This window comes from Pocillopora verrucosa, chromosome 9 (genome assembly GCF_036669915.1).
Source record: "Pocillopora verrucosa isolate sample1 chromosome 9, ASM3666991v2, whole genome shotgun sequence".
In the NCBI taxonomy this organism is placed as follows: Eukaryota; Metazoa; Cnidaria; class Anthozoa; order Scleractinia; family Pocilloporidae; genus Pocillopora; species Pocillopora verrucosa.
In genome coordinates, this window is record NC_089320.1 from 7,322,911 (window position 1) to 7,340,939 (window position 18,029).

The following is an 18,029-nucleotide window of genomic DNA, read 5'->3' on the forward strand; positions in this document are numbered from 1 at the left end:
AAGCTTTAAATGTTGCACATACATCCAACAGCGAGAAAATTGCACCCTCTACCGGCACTTAATTCCCCCAGTCCCTGTCCAACCTCTAATCGAACAAGGAAGCCCCTGTGTTTCTCTCGCGTGATCCTCTTTGGAGGATTTGAAATCAATAGGTCGTGTAATAGGAAAGATCTAATGTACATCTTCTTTAGACTACTGACATATCTGTTACTCTAGAACCTACCACTTCACTAGATTATCATGTGTGTTAATTAATCTCAGACTCCTAAGGAAGGGTTGAAAATCCATTTAATTTGGTAACTGGATTTGGCATCTTAGAAACATCTATATTTCAACAAACCATCTTGTTTACACGGGAACGCGGCTTGCATAAATTTATTTAGAGATGAACTCAAAGAAACTATAGTGGACATGAAATAACAGTTTTTCCTAGGACATCGTGCAACACAAGATTTATAGCACGATCTTTCAGTCAATAAGTGTTTTGTATTCTTCCCTTTCTACCCATAGTTCAAGAAGAAGGTCATTTATGTTGAATCAATTTAAATAACAACTCAAGAGTCTTTCAGTCTGGTATCCTGTTTTTTGTTATTTCAAAATACTATCATTGACAAGTTTACAAATGATGTTTAAGGTGTTTAGTAATCAGTTGAATTCCACGACTTGTGAAACTTAAACTGAATTTCTTAAGGGGGGCGTTACATAAATGACAATTCTTAATCTAAGTATTGTTTGTGTCCATCAGAGCTTTAAAACTAGATACAAAAGATGTCTGAAAGAAGATATTAAAATAGGGAACGTCACTTTTGTAATCGATTTTGGATCAGCTAATTTGAGCACGTAGGAGATTCAAAAACTGTTAGACAATTAGCCTTCTTGGCTCTTATTACAAAGACAGAGTGACATGATAAACATTATACAGTAGTATCTATAAACCTACTAGAGCATAGGGCAAGTCATTTCAAGAATCTGCACGCATCTCGACCACAAACAAAGCACTAATAGTAATCTTGCACGCAGCTGAAAAAAAAAAAAAAGAATCGTAGAGAGCAAGAACGAACACTTCTTCATAATTCTTCGAGCGCTGATGATTGAAATCGAACACTGATATCCGGAAGTCAAGCTTGTCCTAGCGAAGGAGATTGTTTCAGATACAGTGGGAAAATCTCAGACCTTTCTTTGGTGAGTAGTTACGAAAATTCAAGAAATCTTTAAGACTTATGTACAGAAAGATATTGTTTTACTAATGAAAGTCGCGTAGAATTTACAATTCTCACCGTAGAGCCATCGGCGTTACAGTGAAGAGAGACGAACGTTCAATTAATTCAAACATACATTGGTTAAGTTCCCTTAGCATCCATTTCCAAAGCTCAATGATGCCACGCATTTGAAATAATCATGCCCTTTTCTTGCCCCTGTGGTTTTGTAACTCGTTACTATAGTTTAAGATAATAAAGCATCGGGGACACCAAATTTGACCCGAAACAGGAAAGCCTCCTGAGATACAGTTGGTCGACGCACTCTTGCCACTTCAATTTGGAAGTATTCAAGGTAAATTCCAACAACCTTTGTGAGTTTATCGGCGCCAAGTTTTCCTACTATGAGTTTTACATCACTGGCTAACTCATCGGCGTCATCAGTGTGTGTAATCATCATGTCATGGTAACGCCTTAAATCAAATAATAAGTAATTTACACAATTGGCCGAGTTACTATTTTATATCTTGGTGGACAGCCAAAGCAATTTTCAAATCAAGCTTTACTTTCAAACAGGTCAGAGTTCCCAAAGCTGTCCATCTGGTACTTGTTAAGTTCAAAACCAAATATCACCATAATTCACTTGTTTAGAGGGGTTTTGTATACAGCTGACCGTTCAAACGCGTTTCCTTTGCTATTTCCGTCTTCTCTTAGGTTTCATAATATTGTTTTTAATGTTAAAGAATAGCCCACTAACGCAGCTGAGACCTTACGTCAAAAGAGAAATTATCAGTGATAGATTACTTGATGCTATTTTTTTCATCCTGTTTGTAAAGACCCTTTTCAGTACCCCGCAAAGTTCTCCTTAAAAAAAATTGTTTATCGGATTATTACGTTGTATATGTTAAAAGGACTGACAAACGCTTTAGAATTATTCACTGGGTCACTATAAGGCCACTCAGGGCAGTTTTCTTCCAGGACTTCGTGTAAGAAACTCTTATAGCTGTACTTGCTAGTGCGATTAAAAACCTCGATCAAGGCATCTTAAGATTTTTTACGTAGAATGAACGGCGTGATGGAAGTCCAAGGGTTCTAAGTATCTCTAGAGCTTATGAAGGGAAACTTTGTGGCCGTAAGCTGCTACATACTGTAAAGCCATCAGCTGAAATGAAACACAGTTCCGTCATTATTACTACAGTTTCACTTTAAGCCTGTGTAATAAAGCTTAACAAATGTAATACAATTGCCTATGTATCGGGAGGCTTTTAACAAATCCATATGTTTTGTGAAAGCAGCCATTTTTTTCACGTGCTATCTGATTCAAAGCATATCAGTGTTGATAGAAATGTTATCCGTTGTGGTGGTTTGCAAGCGAGGTTTATTCAAGACATGAAAAGTTTTGCACGTGCAAAGAGTCAAAACGTGATCTTCACGAGGGGAAGTGGGGAAAAAGATTCAGTCAAAATTATTTTAATAAGCTTAGAAGCCTTAATCAGATGATCATGATTTCTGTCTAAGCCTACTGACCAAGCCTCTGGGATACTAAGTGGATTTTATTTTAATCTTTTCTTTCCCTCTTGATCGTTTTGATAAGGTCAAGCGTTTTTCATCATCACAACTGATTGACGTTCGGCATATAATTTGTCTTAACAGCTGAACCTTGACACAGTGCGCCAGATCTCTAGATCTCTGTATTTTTAGCTCTCTGAGTCTCATATTTAATCATTTCAATGCTTCGGAAAGTATTTAGTTTAAAATTGAAGGGACAACCTGACACTCACATGCGAATCTTGAGTCAATGCACGTGTCGCCTGAATGAATGCAGCGTGCAGTGTGTCTTTCGAAGCTTTCCTTGTATGTAACATATAAGCATGTTTATTTAATCTTCGATCAGCTAACTTCAAACCACATCTGGGATTTCTTATATTTTACATACAACATTCCTGAAATATTGAATCTATTTCGAGTACATTTCCTCTTGGCTACGAAATGGCTTGATTCACTCACCCCTCACTGAGCGTGAATTCCCTTACATTGTTCGTACCCAGACCCCAGTTATATTTTTCGGCGAAATCCGTTGTGATAGCATCAACTTTTTTTTTCTCAGATTTTTTTTTTGACTCTTGTAACGGACTCTTCCGAAAGCGGGTATTGGTCGTAGTCTAAATTGAATGTTGAATTCGCACAATTTTCAATCTCCATTGAGATTCTTGCGAACTCTTTTGGCAAAGAAACAGACGTTGGTAGTCGGACCTGACCTGTAACCTGAATTAGTGCTAAGTTCTGGAATCGAGAAACAGGGGGAAGAGAAACATTATTTTAATTTTTAAGTTTCATACAATTTATATCTTCTTCTCCTCTCCCTATCCCAGAGATTAGCCCCTCAATTCGTTCTATTTTATCTCAGACCTGTTAGCAAGGGTTGATTTTCACGATATAATTTGTTTTGCCACTGAATGCCGCTTGTAAACCAGGAACTTCTGCTTAATGCTACGTACGTCTCATGCAAAAAGGATGGAGCAAAAGTAAGTCCCCACGAATACTAAACAGACACAGCTTTTTTATAAATGCATGGTACGAGGACTCGATAAGTATCACAAACTTAAAGATATTTCTCTGAGTGAAGAGCCACTAATTAACTGATTGTCAAGTAAACATTATCGCCGCGTGGGCCTTTTCAAACGTTTTCTTAATTTTAAAAGTTTCAATTCTGTGCTCACAAAACACATGCGCCATTAAGTGGCTCACTTTCGTATGCGCTTCTCTGATTGGTTGAGTCCACGTGGTGTTATTGTATTCCGCGTCTGTTTGGACACGGGTTGTGACCTTCCTTATTTCACACAATGAATAACTCTCACTGCAGCGTTAATTACATGTCACGGTCCGCTTAAGCGGGAGCGTCAATCCAATTTCTAACCAGAATATTTTTCTTGTATTTCACCATAAAGCAGATAAAGTTCCCTAACAATTTTTTTTCATACCCGCAGTTTCAGGTATATTAAGGATTGCGAAGCTCAGAGAGGGTAAAAGACAATAGATGTCTCGAGAGGCAGATGTGCTTATTGTTAGCAAGTCGCTTTTGGCAGCTGCGTCGCCCGCGTGTTGTGGAATTTGCATACCGTACGGTGACTGTATGTCGCACATTTTATATCCACAATGTACTTTAAATAGTCGGTTTTTGAAAAATAAAGGTGTCTCCGAACTTCTGACGGGATGAAACAAGATTTTTGTGCCCCTGCGTGACGGCGAAAATAGTTTTAAGCATGAGTCATCTTGCAACAAACAATGGTCGAAATTTAAGAACAATACATCTGACTCTCGCGCGTTTGTTGACGGACTGTCACAAATCTGTCAATTGTTTGAAGGGCAAGTCGAGGCGAGTTCAGTCACAAGTGTGTTATCTGCTTGTACCACGCGGTCTTCAAAACACGTATCGATTTCAATTCATCCGAAATGCATATTCGCCTCTGTCGTCAGCCAGCGTGGGAACAAAATACCTTCACAGAAAGAGTTAAAGAGCTTTGCGTCAAGGTAGGAAAACAATCCTGTTTTTGAACGGATATATTTTGTCAAACGTAGGAGATGAGACAGATTTTCGGTAATTGAAAATTTCTGCTTTTGTTCGAAGACAGTAAATTGCTTGAGGCTGTCACGTCGAACCGAGAAGGAGGAGTGTGTGCTGTTTTCCAGAGCCTTTCTTCACACACTATGAAAATGTTGTTCGTTGGGGATTTTTTTTAAGCATTACAAAGGAATTTTATTGACATAGAAGTGCTATGCCACTCAGTCAAATGCTTGTTTAGAGTGAAGGCATCGAACTAGAGAGAGCTCTGTTCGGACCACACACCGAAACCTGTGAAGGAGGAAAAAATGGTAAACACGTCGGGAGGTTTTTTTTTGTGGAACCACTCTGAATTACTACAACGGAAATTGGGTCAATAATTTCCTAATCTACGCAACGTAAAAATCAGATGAACATATTAAACCATAGTGCGTTTGACCTTGTAAGTGAAATCAAAACCTGTTTCAATCTAATCGAATTCAGGGTTGTGTTATATATTCTAGAAAGTTTTTAAATTCCTCACAGCAATGTGCGTAGAGAAGAACTATTGTTGTTTATTTTCATAACTGAGGTCGGCTTAACAACATCCGTAGCTCGGCAGACTAAACGGTGCTCCACATGTGTATTTTTGCGATTCCATTTTACAATGACATATTATTAATTCCTTTTTTGATCTGATTTATAGCTTTTTAAGCTTTACTTTATCGTATGCTTGAACTTCAGTTTCATGTGTGAGGCATTTTTAAAAAAATGCACTCTTGTGATATTTTTCAGTTGCCCGAAATTTACATTTTTACTTGCGGGTGGGCTGTGTTGTCAATATCTGCCAGGCTGGAAGGCAACTCGAGAGGATGTCTGTAACTTATTTGAAAATGAAAGTTGCTTCTTAACTACAATGTAATATCACTTATAATCGAGTTTCTTCTCTAATTGAAATAGTAGGGCGATTTCATCCTTATTTATAGATTACAAAACATTTATCAACACTGATTTTAATTCGAGGGAAAGGAAGGGAATTTTTTAAACGGGTCAAAAGCTTTAAATATAATTTTTATTTCGCCATTACCGCGATTGCCTTTGCTTAACTAAAACCAGATGATTTGGTTCTAGGGTTTAAAGTTTTAACATTCGATTTTCCCATAGCCAGTGGTAGATTGTTTTCGATTTCAAATGTTTTCAACAAGATTTATCTAAACAGCCTTTGAATAAACAGGCACTGCTTGTCGAAACGGAGTTCTTAAGCTCTAAGAATACGGAGAAAACCGTTTCTAATCTATGAATTTCTAGAAAGCAACGTGTATCTGGCGGCCTATTTATAGACAAAAAGGTACAATAACCTTGAGTGTTTCTTAATATCAAGATTGGAATTAATGGTATTTTTATCTTTGTGAATTAATTTGCGTAAGAAAACATGCGAAATTTTCACAAGTTTCTCGGTGGCTCTTTATCAAAATATAGTCTGTGCTTCATGCTCAGGGCCATTTTTATCTGTTACTTGAAGAATCACTGGCGACTTGCAGATCAGGGAAGAGATCTGTGTCCTGTTAAGGAAATTAAATGCTTCGTTGCACTCGAGGATATCGGCAGAAACTCGGCCCTTGCAAGTAGTAAATAGGAAAACATCGATTTATTACGTAGTAAGAATGGTTTTCAAATGAGAGATACTAAGGAAAGCGTGTGTGGAACCTGTCAGAACTATTCCGCTGTCAACAAGCGTGTGCACCTCTTAATTTCTCCCTCAAGGAAGGGAGAAGTTTTTCGTAATATTACCTTTTTTTGTAACATTTGTCACAATTCCAAAACCCAGGATCTCGTCACTCACAAGCTCTCAGGGACCTATAAGGACCTTAGCAATCAACTTTTTAATCTAACGAGACTTCGTCTTTTATTTCGTCTGACCTATTTCCGGAATGTCTGGTGCAAGCTCGGAAGAAAAAAATCTCTCTCACCATTCCGAGATTTTCGCAAAAGCATTCAGGCACAATGCAACTCTTAGTAACTGAGAGCATTCTTTATGACATCCATCTTGGTCGAATATGTTTCGTCTTCACTGGCGACCAGTCTAAAGGTCCAATCTCTCTGAATTAATTGCTCCAATTAGTTAGTCCGTTGTTACCTGTGAAAAAGAAATACTTGTTCTCTTGAGTATGCACTTCAAACGCAGCATAAGTGAAAGTACAGCTTAGTAACAGAATATCGTGGACGACCGCGGCTGGTTTTCAGGACGAGGATTCAATTTTTCAGTTGCACATTATTAGCAACCTCACCTAATTCTGCTGAATTGTTTGCTTTTTTACTGTGGCATCTCTTTTCGGTTTTATTTGTTGCTAGGAATGTTTCAATCGGTCCCTTGTTTACAACATCGTGGAACTCGGTACTTGAAGCTGAAGGTCAAAATTAATTGATAAATCAAATTAATGTCAAAATGACTCGGTCGTGAGAAAAAAGTTGAGAGGAGTTGAACAGATTTGACGACTGCAGCTGTTTGACTATGTTGAGAATGATTGCAATTTAGAATTAGTTTTTACGGAAATTCTGGTGGTTCGCTCCCCAAACAGAAACACACTTTATTTTTGTTCTGTAAAAATGGTCGTCGGCTAAAATAGGAAACACTCAGAGGAAAAGGCATCGAATATAAATGAGCGATTCATTCTTTGAGCATTCAGACGCGACATTTTTCTTCTGTTCAAAGTCTTTCAACGCTGAAGTTGCAGAGCCGGTCGAGAGTGATTTAGCGCGAAGATCACTTGATGGGAAGAAAGTGACTGCGGTAGTCGTTTATAGTGTGGTTCGATTTGCGAAACGATGATATGTGATTAAAATTAGCTGCTTTAGTAAGTGTGCCATTGTTGAATGAAGCATAGAAGTGTGGATCATCTCGTTATTAATATAGTAAGGAAAATGTTGTTACTGTGGCAACAGAACTTGATCAGCAGATTTAGGATTGTTCCCGCCAAAGGGCGGTTATTTCACCTCACTCGGCGCCCTTCATAAAGGGAAAACTTGTGTTCTTACATCAGACATTCAATATGAGAAAGTTCGTTGGTGAAAATGGTTTTGGCGCCTTTAGTTAAACAAATATGTACAGACGGTTTTTACACTCGACTGTGAAAACAATGTCGTTATCTTTATTGGCGCGCTCAAGAGTTTTATTCCCCAGGCAAAGAGCAGAGAGTCGTGTCAGCCGCCATCAAATCCTCAAGTTCCAACTGTTTTTTTTCTACTCGGTAGCCCAATTGCAAGCTCGTAAATTTGGTCTCGCCTATTATCTAGACGAAAATAACCTAAACGGTGACCTTTAGGTTAACATGGGCGTGGAAATTTTTGTAATAGATGCAAATTTTGACGATATGCGGACAGCTATTGAACTTGTTAAAAAGATTGGCCCGATGCTTATTATTTCAAATTCTTAAAGATAATATTTATGTAAAGCCAACGTCAACTTCATGGGGCGAGATTCAGGAGAATGAATTTCACCAACAGAAGGTAAAATCAACATTGCTTTAAAAGGCTGTTCTTAACTTTGTGTGTTGAATGCGACCACCAGCGGTAAGTCTAACATAGAGGCCTTACATCAGTTCACAACAGGTTAAAACTGACCAGTTTGGTACATAACTTTATTATGAACAGAGCGGTTGGGCCATTAAGTTGAAATAGCGCGCCAGCGGAACTCAAAAACGTTTGGTACATGTAGATATCTCATACCTCCAGATCACTTGTTGTTGTTGGTAGCAGACTGTTTGTTGCGCAGTTAGGTGAGTAGATGTAGAAATAGCGTTTGTATTGTTGCGGGTAGACGATTTTAACCGTTTTATCAAAGGCGTATCAGTTCGTACAATTCTGTGATTCGTGTGGTTATGTGGTGGTTAAGTCGAACCAGCCACATTTACTGCGGTTCAGTTCTAAAGAACTCAGTATTTCTACGCTAGTTTCTTTAGGAGAATAATTTTGTGCACGTGCCAAATGCACAATATTATGTTCATTTGGCGGACGTGAGCTTCAGCCGGCAACTGTTCGTTTGATTTGAATTGTTTCGTCTACTAATGTTAACCAAATGTTTCGAACGTCCTTCGTCTTCGTTCACTGTGTGCGCTGGCTGCCATCCAATCGAGAGCGTGTATTAATGTTACTGTGACAAAATTTAGGAGGACAAACCTAATTTCAAACTTAACGACGGAAATGAAAATTATTCCAGATGCTCAAATTTTTTTTCATGATTCTGCGCCCTAAGCTACCATGTGTTATGCTTGTAAGAAAAGTCTCAAAGTCGAATTTTAAAAAAATTGATAATTGATAATTTCTCAAAATAGAGGGTCCATGGCGTTCCTGTTTTAGTTTTCAGATGTATTAATTCTGTCGTGTAGTCGTTTTATGAAATGACGATATCTTTAAGTTTTGTCAGCGGCTTGCATTAGGAAATGTAGATGTGTACAATAAAGGGACCCATATTGGTCCATATCTCGTTCTCCGGCAACAGTGAAGTAAAAGTACTTAAGACAGATTTTCTCATCATTTGTTGTGCAGTTTGTTGAGATTTTGAGAGAGTCTGAAATTAGTTTTATCCACAATGACTGCGTCTTAGGGCAAAGCAAATGTTTCCTAAGCAGATTTGGGTATTATGGAAAGCTGAAAAGGGCTTCCTTGCATAGGGTTTCTGTGCTGTTTTGGAGGCCGCGCCCTGAAACCTCTTGTTACTCACGTAAGGGATCACAATTTATCGCTTTGGAATATTAACCAACAGTATATTTAAAGTACTATTTGCTTTATATTTGTTTGAATTTATTATGGCCAATTGGAGTATCGTTGCAGAGGTACAAGAAGATGTGGAAAATATCGTTCTGTTCGTACGCTAAGTTCGTTGTTTAAAAGCTATGTTGGTAGTTTATTCACCTGTGTGTCGGTGCAACAGAGTAATGTACAAACCGGAATATTGGCGCACATTAACATCACTTTTAAAAGGTTGAAGGAATACGTATGTGATAAGAATTTGTAATAAAGACTGGGGAAAGTTGTAGAATGCGGTCCCACGTGGTTCGCGGCTTTTATAAACATCCGGACCAATATTTTCACGAGCGAACTACTTAAGACAAATAGGAATTCAGATTTTGAGCCGAAAAGAAAGTGAACTTTGCCGTGAATATCAAATGAATTAATTTTGCGTTGCTCAAAGGATTGCTATATTGATGAGTTCAAGGGGTTTTTGAACCAGCGCCAAGCTTTTGGAAACGTGCTCGTGAAAGTTTATCGACTGGTGCCTAATAGAATCTTTTTTTACCCTGAGCTAAGCCCTTCTTGTCACGACACAGTTGATAGAAATCTTTTTCAGAGTTATTTTTCTGGTGACCATATTCTTCAACAAAGATCTTTTATTTGATAAATTTCCTTAGACGCTGAAGATAAAGAAAAGATTGATTCAAAAGCCTGTTAAATGCGACACCTGGAACAGAACGCAACGCATGTTCAGCGGCAAACCTGCCAATCAACGTCGTGCCATTTTGGTTTTCCCACGGTATTTTCCCGCGCATAGTGCTACTGATCTAACGGGTTTATCTACGGGTCCTGTGCTTTTTTCAAAGTGCTAATTAAGATTATCTGAATAGGAAGTCTTGTAACTCTTGAGAAACCAACATTTCGTTATTCTGTCATCAATAGAGCCTTTAGTATTGGTCGTGGGAAATTGAAAATTCTTCAATATGGTGACAAGCTACATTAGCGACTAATATTGGCAGGCCGCTTATGTATGGTCGAATTAAGTTTAAGTCGCTGCCTAATCGATCGAGGCAAATTTCGTGGGCTTTGCTCCAGATGAGATAGAAAAGAAGGCACCAAACGGAACTGAAAATAATACACTGTTACTGTTCAAGTAAGTCTCACATTCGGATCTTTTTTAGTGCCCGGCTTGCTTTAAGAACCTGTTTTCTATAAGTTGTTCATGAATTTTCTGTCAACAGAACTAAGGAGTTTTGGCGCAGTCTTGAGAGAGAAAGATCTTCCTATTGTAGTTAGTTTGGATCAATTTAATCAGTTACCCATTGCTATTAAAAAAACTGAGAGGCCAAAATTATTTCACCATAGGGTAGGACGCTCTCCTCGAGTGTTCGTTTTGTTGTTAATTTTCTCGCGGTCTTTTTTCCCGCCAATTGTCTGTCACAAAACTATCAACTATATGCAAATGACTACAGGTGGCCGTAGTTTATTGTGTCTTTTGTAGAACAATTCTCTGGGGTAATTTTTAGGAAACAAAGTTAAGTTATAATCCACAGATTTAAGATAAAGTGTGAGTTTAAGTCGGGTTTCTATCATGAATTTCATATTTTTGAATTTTATACTTGTTTTCGAAACCGAAAACACGTTGTGTACGTAAGTTTATCGAAAGCGAAAATATTGTAACTTCGAGATGTCGCCTTTCGGTACATAGATTTGCGAGACTACTGCATCTACCATTTTCCCACAGTTGGCGTGTTAGTTCGACTCAGTCAACCGTTATAAAAAGGAGTCTACTTTCAAACAAACCCTCGGCAAACTTGCTTGATTCTTTTGAAATGTCAACGTCACTAAGAGATTTACGTCAGTTTGAACAAGGAGAGTCATTGAACCCTGACGTTTTTTTTTTTTCATATTTGGTTCGACCGATATTTGCAGAGCACGTTGATACTTTTAGACGCTTTTCGTTGTCGCTTTTAACGAGCTTTTCGCTAGCTTTATTCAATGTATTTGAAATGAGTCCTGTTTGTTTGTCTTCCTTTGTGGCCATACGAAGCCATTTGAAGTCGAAGGTCCGTATGTAATTCAACTGTCAGTGTCGTCATCTCAGCCCATTTCGTTTGAAATATTAACTTATTTTCCAATGGAGTCGTCAATAAGAGGATGCTCTTTTAAATTAGGACGGCTGCGAAAGGTATGCTCACAGTTAATCTGTCAGTAGCATTTTACACTGATAGAGCGAAAGGACGTAAGTGGGGTTTTTCAAATTTCTAAGTGTACATGTAAAGTTGTCATGTTTTTACACATTGATTATGCGGTCCGTGTTAATGTGGTGATGTGTAAAGAGGTTAAGCCAATTTCCTGTTTTTCAAAGGATATCAAAATATTGATTTTTCCCTATTCCGAGACCGCCATGGAGTTGTTATTCAAATTTTATCCATCAGGGTAGGATGATTTTTCTCGTGAAGAGGCGAATGGTTTAGATGGCTGCTTGAAAATTATATTCTGGTTGGTCATTCAAGTAAAACGAACCTTTCTGAGTATTGTTTTAATGATTTCCATTCCTCAACTACCTTCCTTTGAAAGGATTTCTATAGCGTGTATTCTTGTGGTCATAAGTGAATCACACCAATGGTATTGTATTTGTAACATGAAGACTTTAGTATGAATTAATTTTCATTTATTTTCAGTATTTTGCTTGCGTAGAATAGCCTAATTGTGCCAGTTTGCAAGGGTTCCCCTTGCTTTTTCTGCACAATGTTTGATTTATTTTTTCTCTCCGCTTCCAACAGAATTTAACGGGATTTTAAGTTGACTGAAGGAGCACGAATGGCTGAGAGGAACTTTTCTGATAGCGACAAAGGGGACTGTGTGACAGTGTTAACGATTGAGGAAGAAGGTTCAAATTTTAAGCGGAGTGACTGCATTAAAACCGATCGTCCTCTACAGCTTGAGGAAATACAAAGTGAAACAGTACAAGTAAAAATACTCCTTCAAGACAATAAGGAAAATGACGATGCAAAAACTGATGAAATTCAAAGAGCGGAACACGAAAGCTCTACTTCCGCGGAACAAGAAGAGTTAGGCAATTCAGCGGGAGGTCGTTATAACGAACAACCATGTGGAGAGAGTGCAGCGGAAATAGCTCCAATGATAGAAAAGGATAGACTGAATGAAAATACAGATCTAGAACTTACCGTAACAGCCGCCATAGAAGAAAAAGAAATTTTACTCGAAGGCGAAACCACCATTGTGAATATGGCGGACCAAGCTGAAAGCGTTTGTATCGAGATGGAAAGTACAGCGGATACAGAGGGAAAAGATACTGAAAAAAGTTGTGATAAGTCACCTTCGGACACAACAACTCTATACTTCTCTGAAAGCGACAGCGCAGAGGTTGAAAGTGATGTTTGTAGGATATGCCATAGTAACGACGAGGTTGAAATCTTAATTAGCCCCTGTCTGTGTACTGGATCTGTTAAGTTCGTACATCATTCGTGTTTAATGAGCTGGCTACAGAGAGCCGTTATGAGCAAATGTGAACTGTGTTTGTACCCGTTAGCGGTCAAACGAAAGAGGAAGCCGTTTAGCAAGGTGAGTTTGCTGTTTAGGTCTCTCATTGAAATATAGGAGTATTTTTCGGGCCCTAGCGCGTTTAATTTGCCCCGTTAGCACTTTTACTGATCCCCAGCTGTGAATGCTGTGGATTCTATGTCCGTGTAAATGTGCACTCTTTGTCAAGTGTTTATTGCACAAAACCCATTTAGATGGCTGAAAATGGCTGTACACAGTTTTTGTATTTAGAGCCGATCAGCTGAATCGCTTAAACAGATCAAGCTATCAGCTTCATAATTTTGAATTTCCTCGGGTTTTTTCTCGGCATCCGTAGCTTTGAGAGGAACATACACAATTCCTGCTATTCCCCTGTCAGATTTGCTTCCATTTTCGAGAAAGTCTGTTTTAGCAAACGAAACAAAAAAAATTTGCGCGCTCAAAACTCCTAACGTCCAACCAGCGACACTCGATAAGAATTCATTAAGAAACATGGTAAACAAACAGTGTGGAACGACAGGTGGTCTATTGTTTAATCACGAACATCCCTCGTTTATCTGTTGTGGTTTTCAAGGTCGTTGTTGTCTTAAAGTGCAGAATATTAGGATACGTGCAGTTGGTTTTGCTATGTTCATGTTCCTTGCTAGAATGTGGTCGGATCTTCCCAGAACTACATTTAAGCAACCGCGTAAACAGCCTATATACCAATACAGGGTATGTTAGTATATACGCGAACAGAGGATAGCGTTGAAGACACTCTGATTGGCTAATAAAACTCTTGCTTTCCCTCCCTATTCACCTCTTAACAACTCGTGCGGGATTTGCGCACGAAAGTAATCGTTACAGGAATAAATTAGTTAAGATCTTTTTTTTGTGCTATATTATCTCTCACTGTCTTCTTATATTCTTAAACAACCATCCACCTCAGTGTACCTGGCGTATGATGACAGTTGCTATATGTGGGTGCTAACTGAGGGGAAATTTAGATCAAATCCGGAATTTTTTTGCCCATTCGTGTGGCTTGCAATTTCTGGCTAAAGCGTCATATCTTTTTCCCTTTATTAGTGGCGTCTCCCAGAAGACAAGCCTTTTCCCATACTGTGGCTGTTAACGTTTGTCATAGCTATGACGCTGAACGTGGCCTCCATAGCTAAAGACGGCAGCCAGAGGTGCGTGTCTAATCCGTGTATCATTTTCTACGTGGTGGGTTCCGCTGGAGCGCTTCTGGGACTCGCTTTCTTCTACCGCTGGCTGCGCAAGACCGTGTGCTACGTCTCCAAATGGATTGCACTCAACCAAGAATGGACGTTAGTGGGTCCACCAGACTTGAGGACTCAGATGGGGCAAACAAATCTTGCCTACTCCACAAAATCGCTTTCAGAGACTGAGACAACTCAAGAACAGATTGCGTAGTCAGTAGTGTTTCAATGTTGGAAAGACAACACTGTGTACCGCCCTTCTTTTGCCTTGGGTACCTCGTGGTCTTCGACTTAAAACCTCTTCCACTATACGTCGTATCCCTGAAATTTCCTATAAAGCTTTGTTTAAATGTGATTGTTCATTATGCCCTCAATGACTTTGAAGATTGATTTTTTTCAGTCTGTTACTCGAAAGTATGCCCGAAGGCATATTTTAAAAACAAAAATGAAAGAGTAGAGGAGCAGGTTCTGGAAACCTAACCAGTCTGTTTTGTACCTTTAACTGACAGTGTTAGTGTATAATTTTCAAAAGTTTTGAAACTCTCATCTTTAGTGAAAGCAGAACTGCTTCTCGGGGCGTTAAGTTACCGGGACCTTTAAGAAACGGGCCCCAGGCCACTGAGAAAGACCTGGAGATTTCAAAGATCTCCTGAACCAAAATAAAGTAAATGTAGTTTAAAATTTATCGACACTCCAACTCTTTAATTTATTTTCAAACGTGAAGTTCTTCTGCTGAATTTATACAGTTCATCCACTGACGTTATAAAGCAATTTTAAGATATTAAATTATACTTAAATTATTGAAAGATCTATGAAAAATTCAAGCATGATACAAAATGAAAAATACGTTCACTATATATTTTGAAAGAGTGATAATTTCAAGAGATTACTGAAGTTTATAATTATTGTTAAAGAAGCTGTATTTCAAATGTTTACGATTACTGTACATGTGTTTGGTTGACTTTTGAATAAAATGAGAAAAGCGCAACGTTTATATATGTTTAGTCCTTGACATTCTAACATAAAAATGAAAGTTCTCCATACTGTTCTGTGTACATTTTCCATGGTACTTCCAGGAGGAATTTGTCTGACAATCAAGAGCTTCTTGAATTTACGACTATTTCCTTTATACTTACGACCTTGATGTTTGATTTTGAAGAGAACCACAGGGAAATTAAATGCTTTTCACCCTTAACTGAGGGGTTAATTGTTGAGTGAAGGTGATAGCGCGTCTAAAAACGTGAGGCTTAGTCCCACACTAAGCCAGGCACAAACCGTCGCCTTTTTTCCTAAAAATGACGTTTACTTAGTTCGACCTGTGACAACAGAATGAAGAATTTCCGCAACGAAGTCTGTGCTTGGCGAAGGGTAGGGGCTTTGGCCCAAATATTTTTTACGATGGGGTCTGGAGTCCCAAGGCTAATATGAAGCCATCTTGACCTACCAAGCCTGATCAACAAAGGTGTCATTATCATAAAGAAAAAGACTTCGCTGCAATAAGAATCAAGAATGACTTGTTTATTTCCAGACTCTGGGAAGGAAAGCCAACTATTTTGGGGCGTCCTCGAGCTTGTTTATGTTTTCTTCGTTTTGAATGCCCTCTGTTACTTTAGGAGATTCCATTGATGACATGTCCGAAAATTACGAACTTTGTATGTCGCTCCATGCGATTTTTTACTCGCAAGGGGATCAAAGCGGACAATCCGGATGGGCTTGGGTAGCCAATCAGAACACAGGATTCGCCTCATCTTGCCCACGAGAGCTGCCAGCCATAAAATGAATTACATTAATACGCTATTATTTCGCATTTCGAGTCTTTCGGTCGATTGGTATCTTACAGTAATCCCGTCCTCTTCTTAAGTTTTCAGTGTATCGCAAAGGCCATCAATTTCTCATTGAAGTTCAGTTGCTGTACAAAACACTGGTAAATGTTAGAAAAATGCCGCGTTTTCCGTGAATTCAACTTTAGCTCTCCATACGGTAAACGCTAGTTTTTTTGCCGTGCTTCTAACAAACTTTTCCACTACATGAGGTATTTACGGTAAAAGTTCCGCACAGCCCCATACTATTGTAAAACAAATCTGTTTTCCCAATGGCAATGTATTACTTGTGTCATTTTTTTCTCTATCCACGAACTGAATGCATAATGTAGTATGGGGCTATGCGGAAATTTTACCGTATTTACACACTCAAAATATGCATCGGGCTGAAGAACTCTTCTGTTCCTCCAGGAAGTCGAGGTCCTGTGACTTGGATACGACCGGCTTTTGAATATTTATTAATCACGTTACTTCCAAAGCGACTGTACATTCGACAGGGATAATATCATCACCCATTGGTGAACCACAGAGTGGGCATGGAAACGACGAGTCAGCTAAACTGTTGGCCTGAAAAGAAACAAAAACAATGAAACTGAACGGTGGCATGTCAGTGCAACGTAACTATTTCAGTTAAGCGAGTTATTTTGATGAAGAAACCGAGAGCGATAGTCTGTTCCAATAACAATTAACACGAGACAGGAGGGAGTCAAGGACACACAAAATGGTGCTAAGTTCGCAAATTCGGTAGATCCAGAGTCGAAGAGAATGTGGCTGGCTACTCTCCTTGAATGGAATGCTTCTGTTTACCCTTCTTTCCCCTTTTACTTTGTCATTCAATATCTTGTCTAAAGTGAACAGAATCGCCATGACCGTGAAAGCCTTCCCCGTAACGTACAAAAACGAAAGCAGAGGAACATGGTCGACATTAGGAGCCGCTAGGCGGCGGAAACCTGCTGGGTGGCAGACCATTTTGCATCGACTACTTTTTTGCGAATTTCTATAAAAGACATAAAATAAGTACGTCCAGCTGAAGAAAGATCTTCAATTATGTCCCAGAATACTAGAACTGAGTCACGTCTCAGAGAGTTTCCGATTTCCAACTTTTCTTCCGGGGGGGGAGCATACTCCCACACTCTCCTCCTCGAAGGTGTGTTGCTTTACAAAACGCTATGATTGCTGCTCAAGCATAGTTCACTTCAGCCACCCATTTAGTTCAGATAGATCATACACCTTTTACATTTCTAGTAATAACCCTAGCACACCAATAATGGATAGCACTTTGCGTTAGAGCGCTAACGCTGAATTAACACCCACCCCCTTCCCTTCAAAACATTACTTGAGCCACTGGTCTGTTCAACACTTACCTTGATGCAGTAATAACAGAACACGTGACCACACAGACCTTGATGAGGTGCAGTAGGAGGTTCATTACAAATTCCACACTCGTGACATGCTACTTTGATTGATGGCTGCTTGTCAAGAGAAGCTGGACTTGAAAACCGTCTAACCAGCAAGTTCTTTAGTTTGTGGATGTTGATAAGTGGAAGAAGGAAAAACACAAATTCCTGAAAGAGAATGATCAAAATGTTTGATATTATAGCAATTAAAGTTTAAGCAAGACCATGATCACCTCCAGTAAGTGCTATATAGAAATACTCACTGCAAACCCATGCCAGAGTAATTCACGAGTCATGAAATCAAAGCTGACTTGTCGAATTGACTGTCGCTGGGCAAATACAGGATGAATTCCAAGAACACGTTCAAGAAGTGAAGGATATCTTGGCACAGTTAAGAAAGCCATAAACAGGATTTACAGAGAATCTTTTTAAAAACTTGCAGCAAACAAAAAAGTACTGCTGCAAATTGGGATCTTGCACATGACAACAAAAAGACAACAACAGTAAGAGGTAGTTTTTGCACATAAAAAGGAGGGTTGTCCTCCTCCCTCATCCATCAGAGCCTCCTTACAGTTTGACCAGCTGTATTCATTGTTAAA

General features: G+C 38.9%; 2 protein-coding genes across 12 annotated transcripts in view; one reads left to right on the forward strand and one right to left on the reverse strand.

Moving 5' to 3' along the window:
• The first annotated feature begins 949 nt into the window (after window positions 1-949).
• On the forward strand, window positions 950-15,206 carry LOC131773994 (E3 ubiquitin-protein ligase MARCHF4). 11 transcript variants are annotated; one of them, XM_066171776.1, is made up of 4 exons: window positions 4,629-4,727; window positions 4,825-5,200; window positions 12,255-13,056; window positions 14,080-15,206. In XM_066171776.1, exons 3-4 carry the CDS (start codon window positions 12,292-12,294, stop codon window positions 14,425-14,427), a joined length of 1,113 nt encoding a protein of 370 aa, XP_066027873.1. In that variant the 5' UTR covers window positions 4,629-4,727; window positions 4,825-5,200; window positions 12,255-12,291; the 3' UTR covers window positions 14,428-15,206. The 11 variants fall into 11 exon arrangements, with proteins under 11 accessions (XP_058945972.2, XP_058945973.2, XP_066027873.1 ...); XM_059089989.2 differs by lacking the exons at window positions 4,629-4,727; window positions 4,825-5,200 and adding an exon at window positions 950-1,182; XM_059089990.2 differs by lacking the exon at window positions 4,825-5,200 and having other exon boundaries at window positions 4,593-4,727.
• Window positions 15,207-15,710: 504 nt separating this feature from the next.
• Window positions 15,711-18,029, reverse strand: part of LOC131773996 (peroxisome biogenesis factor 2) — a 12,819-nt gene continuing 10,500 nt past the window's right edge. The window contains exons 7-9 of the mRNA XM_059089998.2: window positions 17,694-17,811; window positions 17,398-17,598; window positions 15,711-16,600 (exon numbers count right to left, since the gene is read on the reverse strand). Coding sequence (XP_058945981.2) covers window positions 16,496-16,600; window positions 17,398-17,598; window positions 17,694-17,811 — 424 coding nt within the window. The 3' untranslated portion in view covers window positions 15,711-16,495. The remainder of the gene's footprint in view (window positions 16,601-17,397; window positions 17,599-17,693; window positions 17,812-18,029) is intronic.

Bases quoted from the DNA above. Each gene is read 5' to 3' on its own strand.
- LOC131773994 (XM_059089989.2), top strand. From the start codon at position 12,292: ATGGCTGAGAGGAACTTTTCTGATAGCGACAAAGGGGACTGTGTGACA. The intron at 13,057-14,079 runs GTGAGTTTGCTG...TCCCTTTATTAG, and splicing joins AGAGGAAGCCGTTTAGCAAG to TGGCGTCTCCCAGAAGACAA.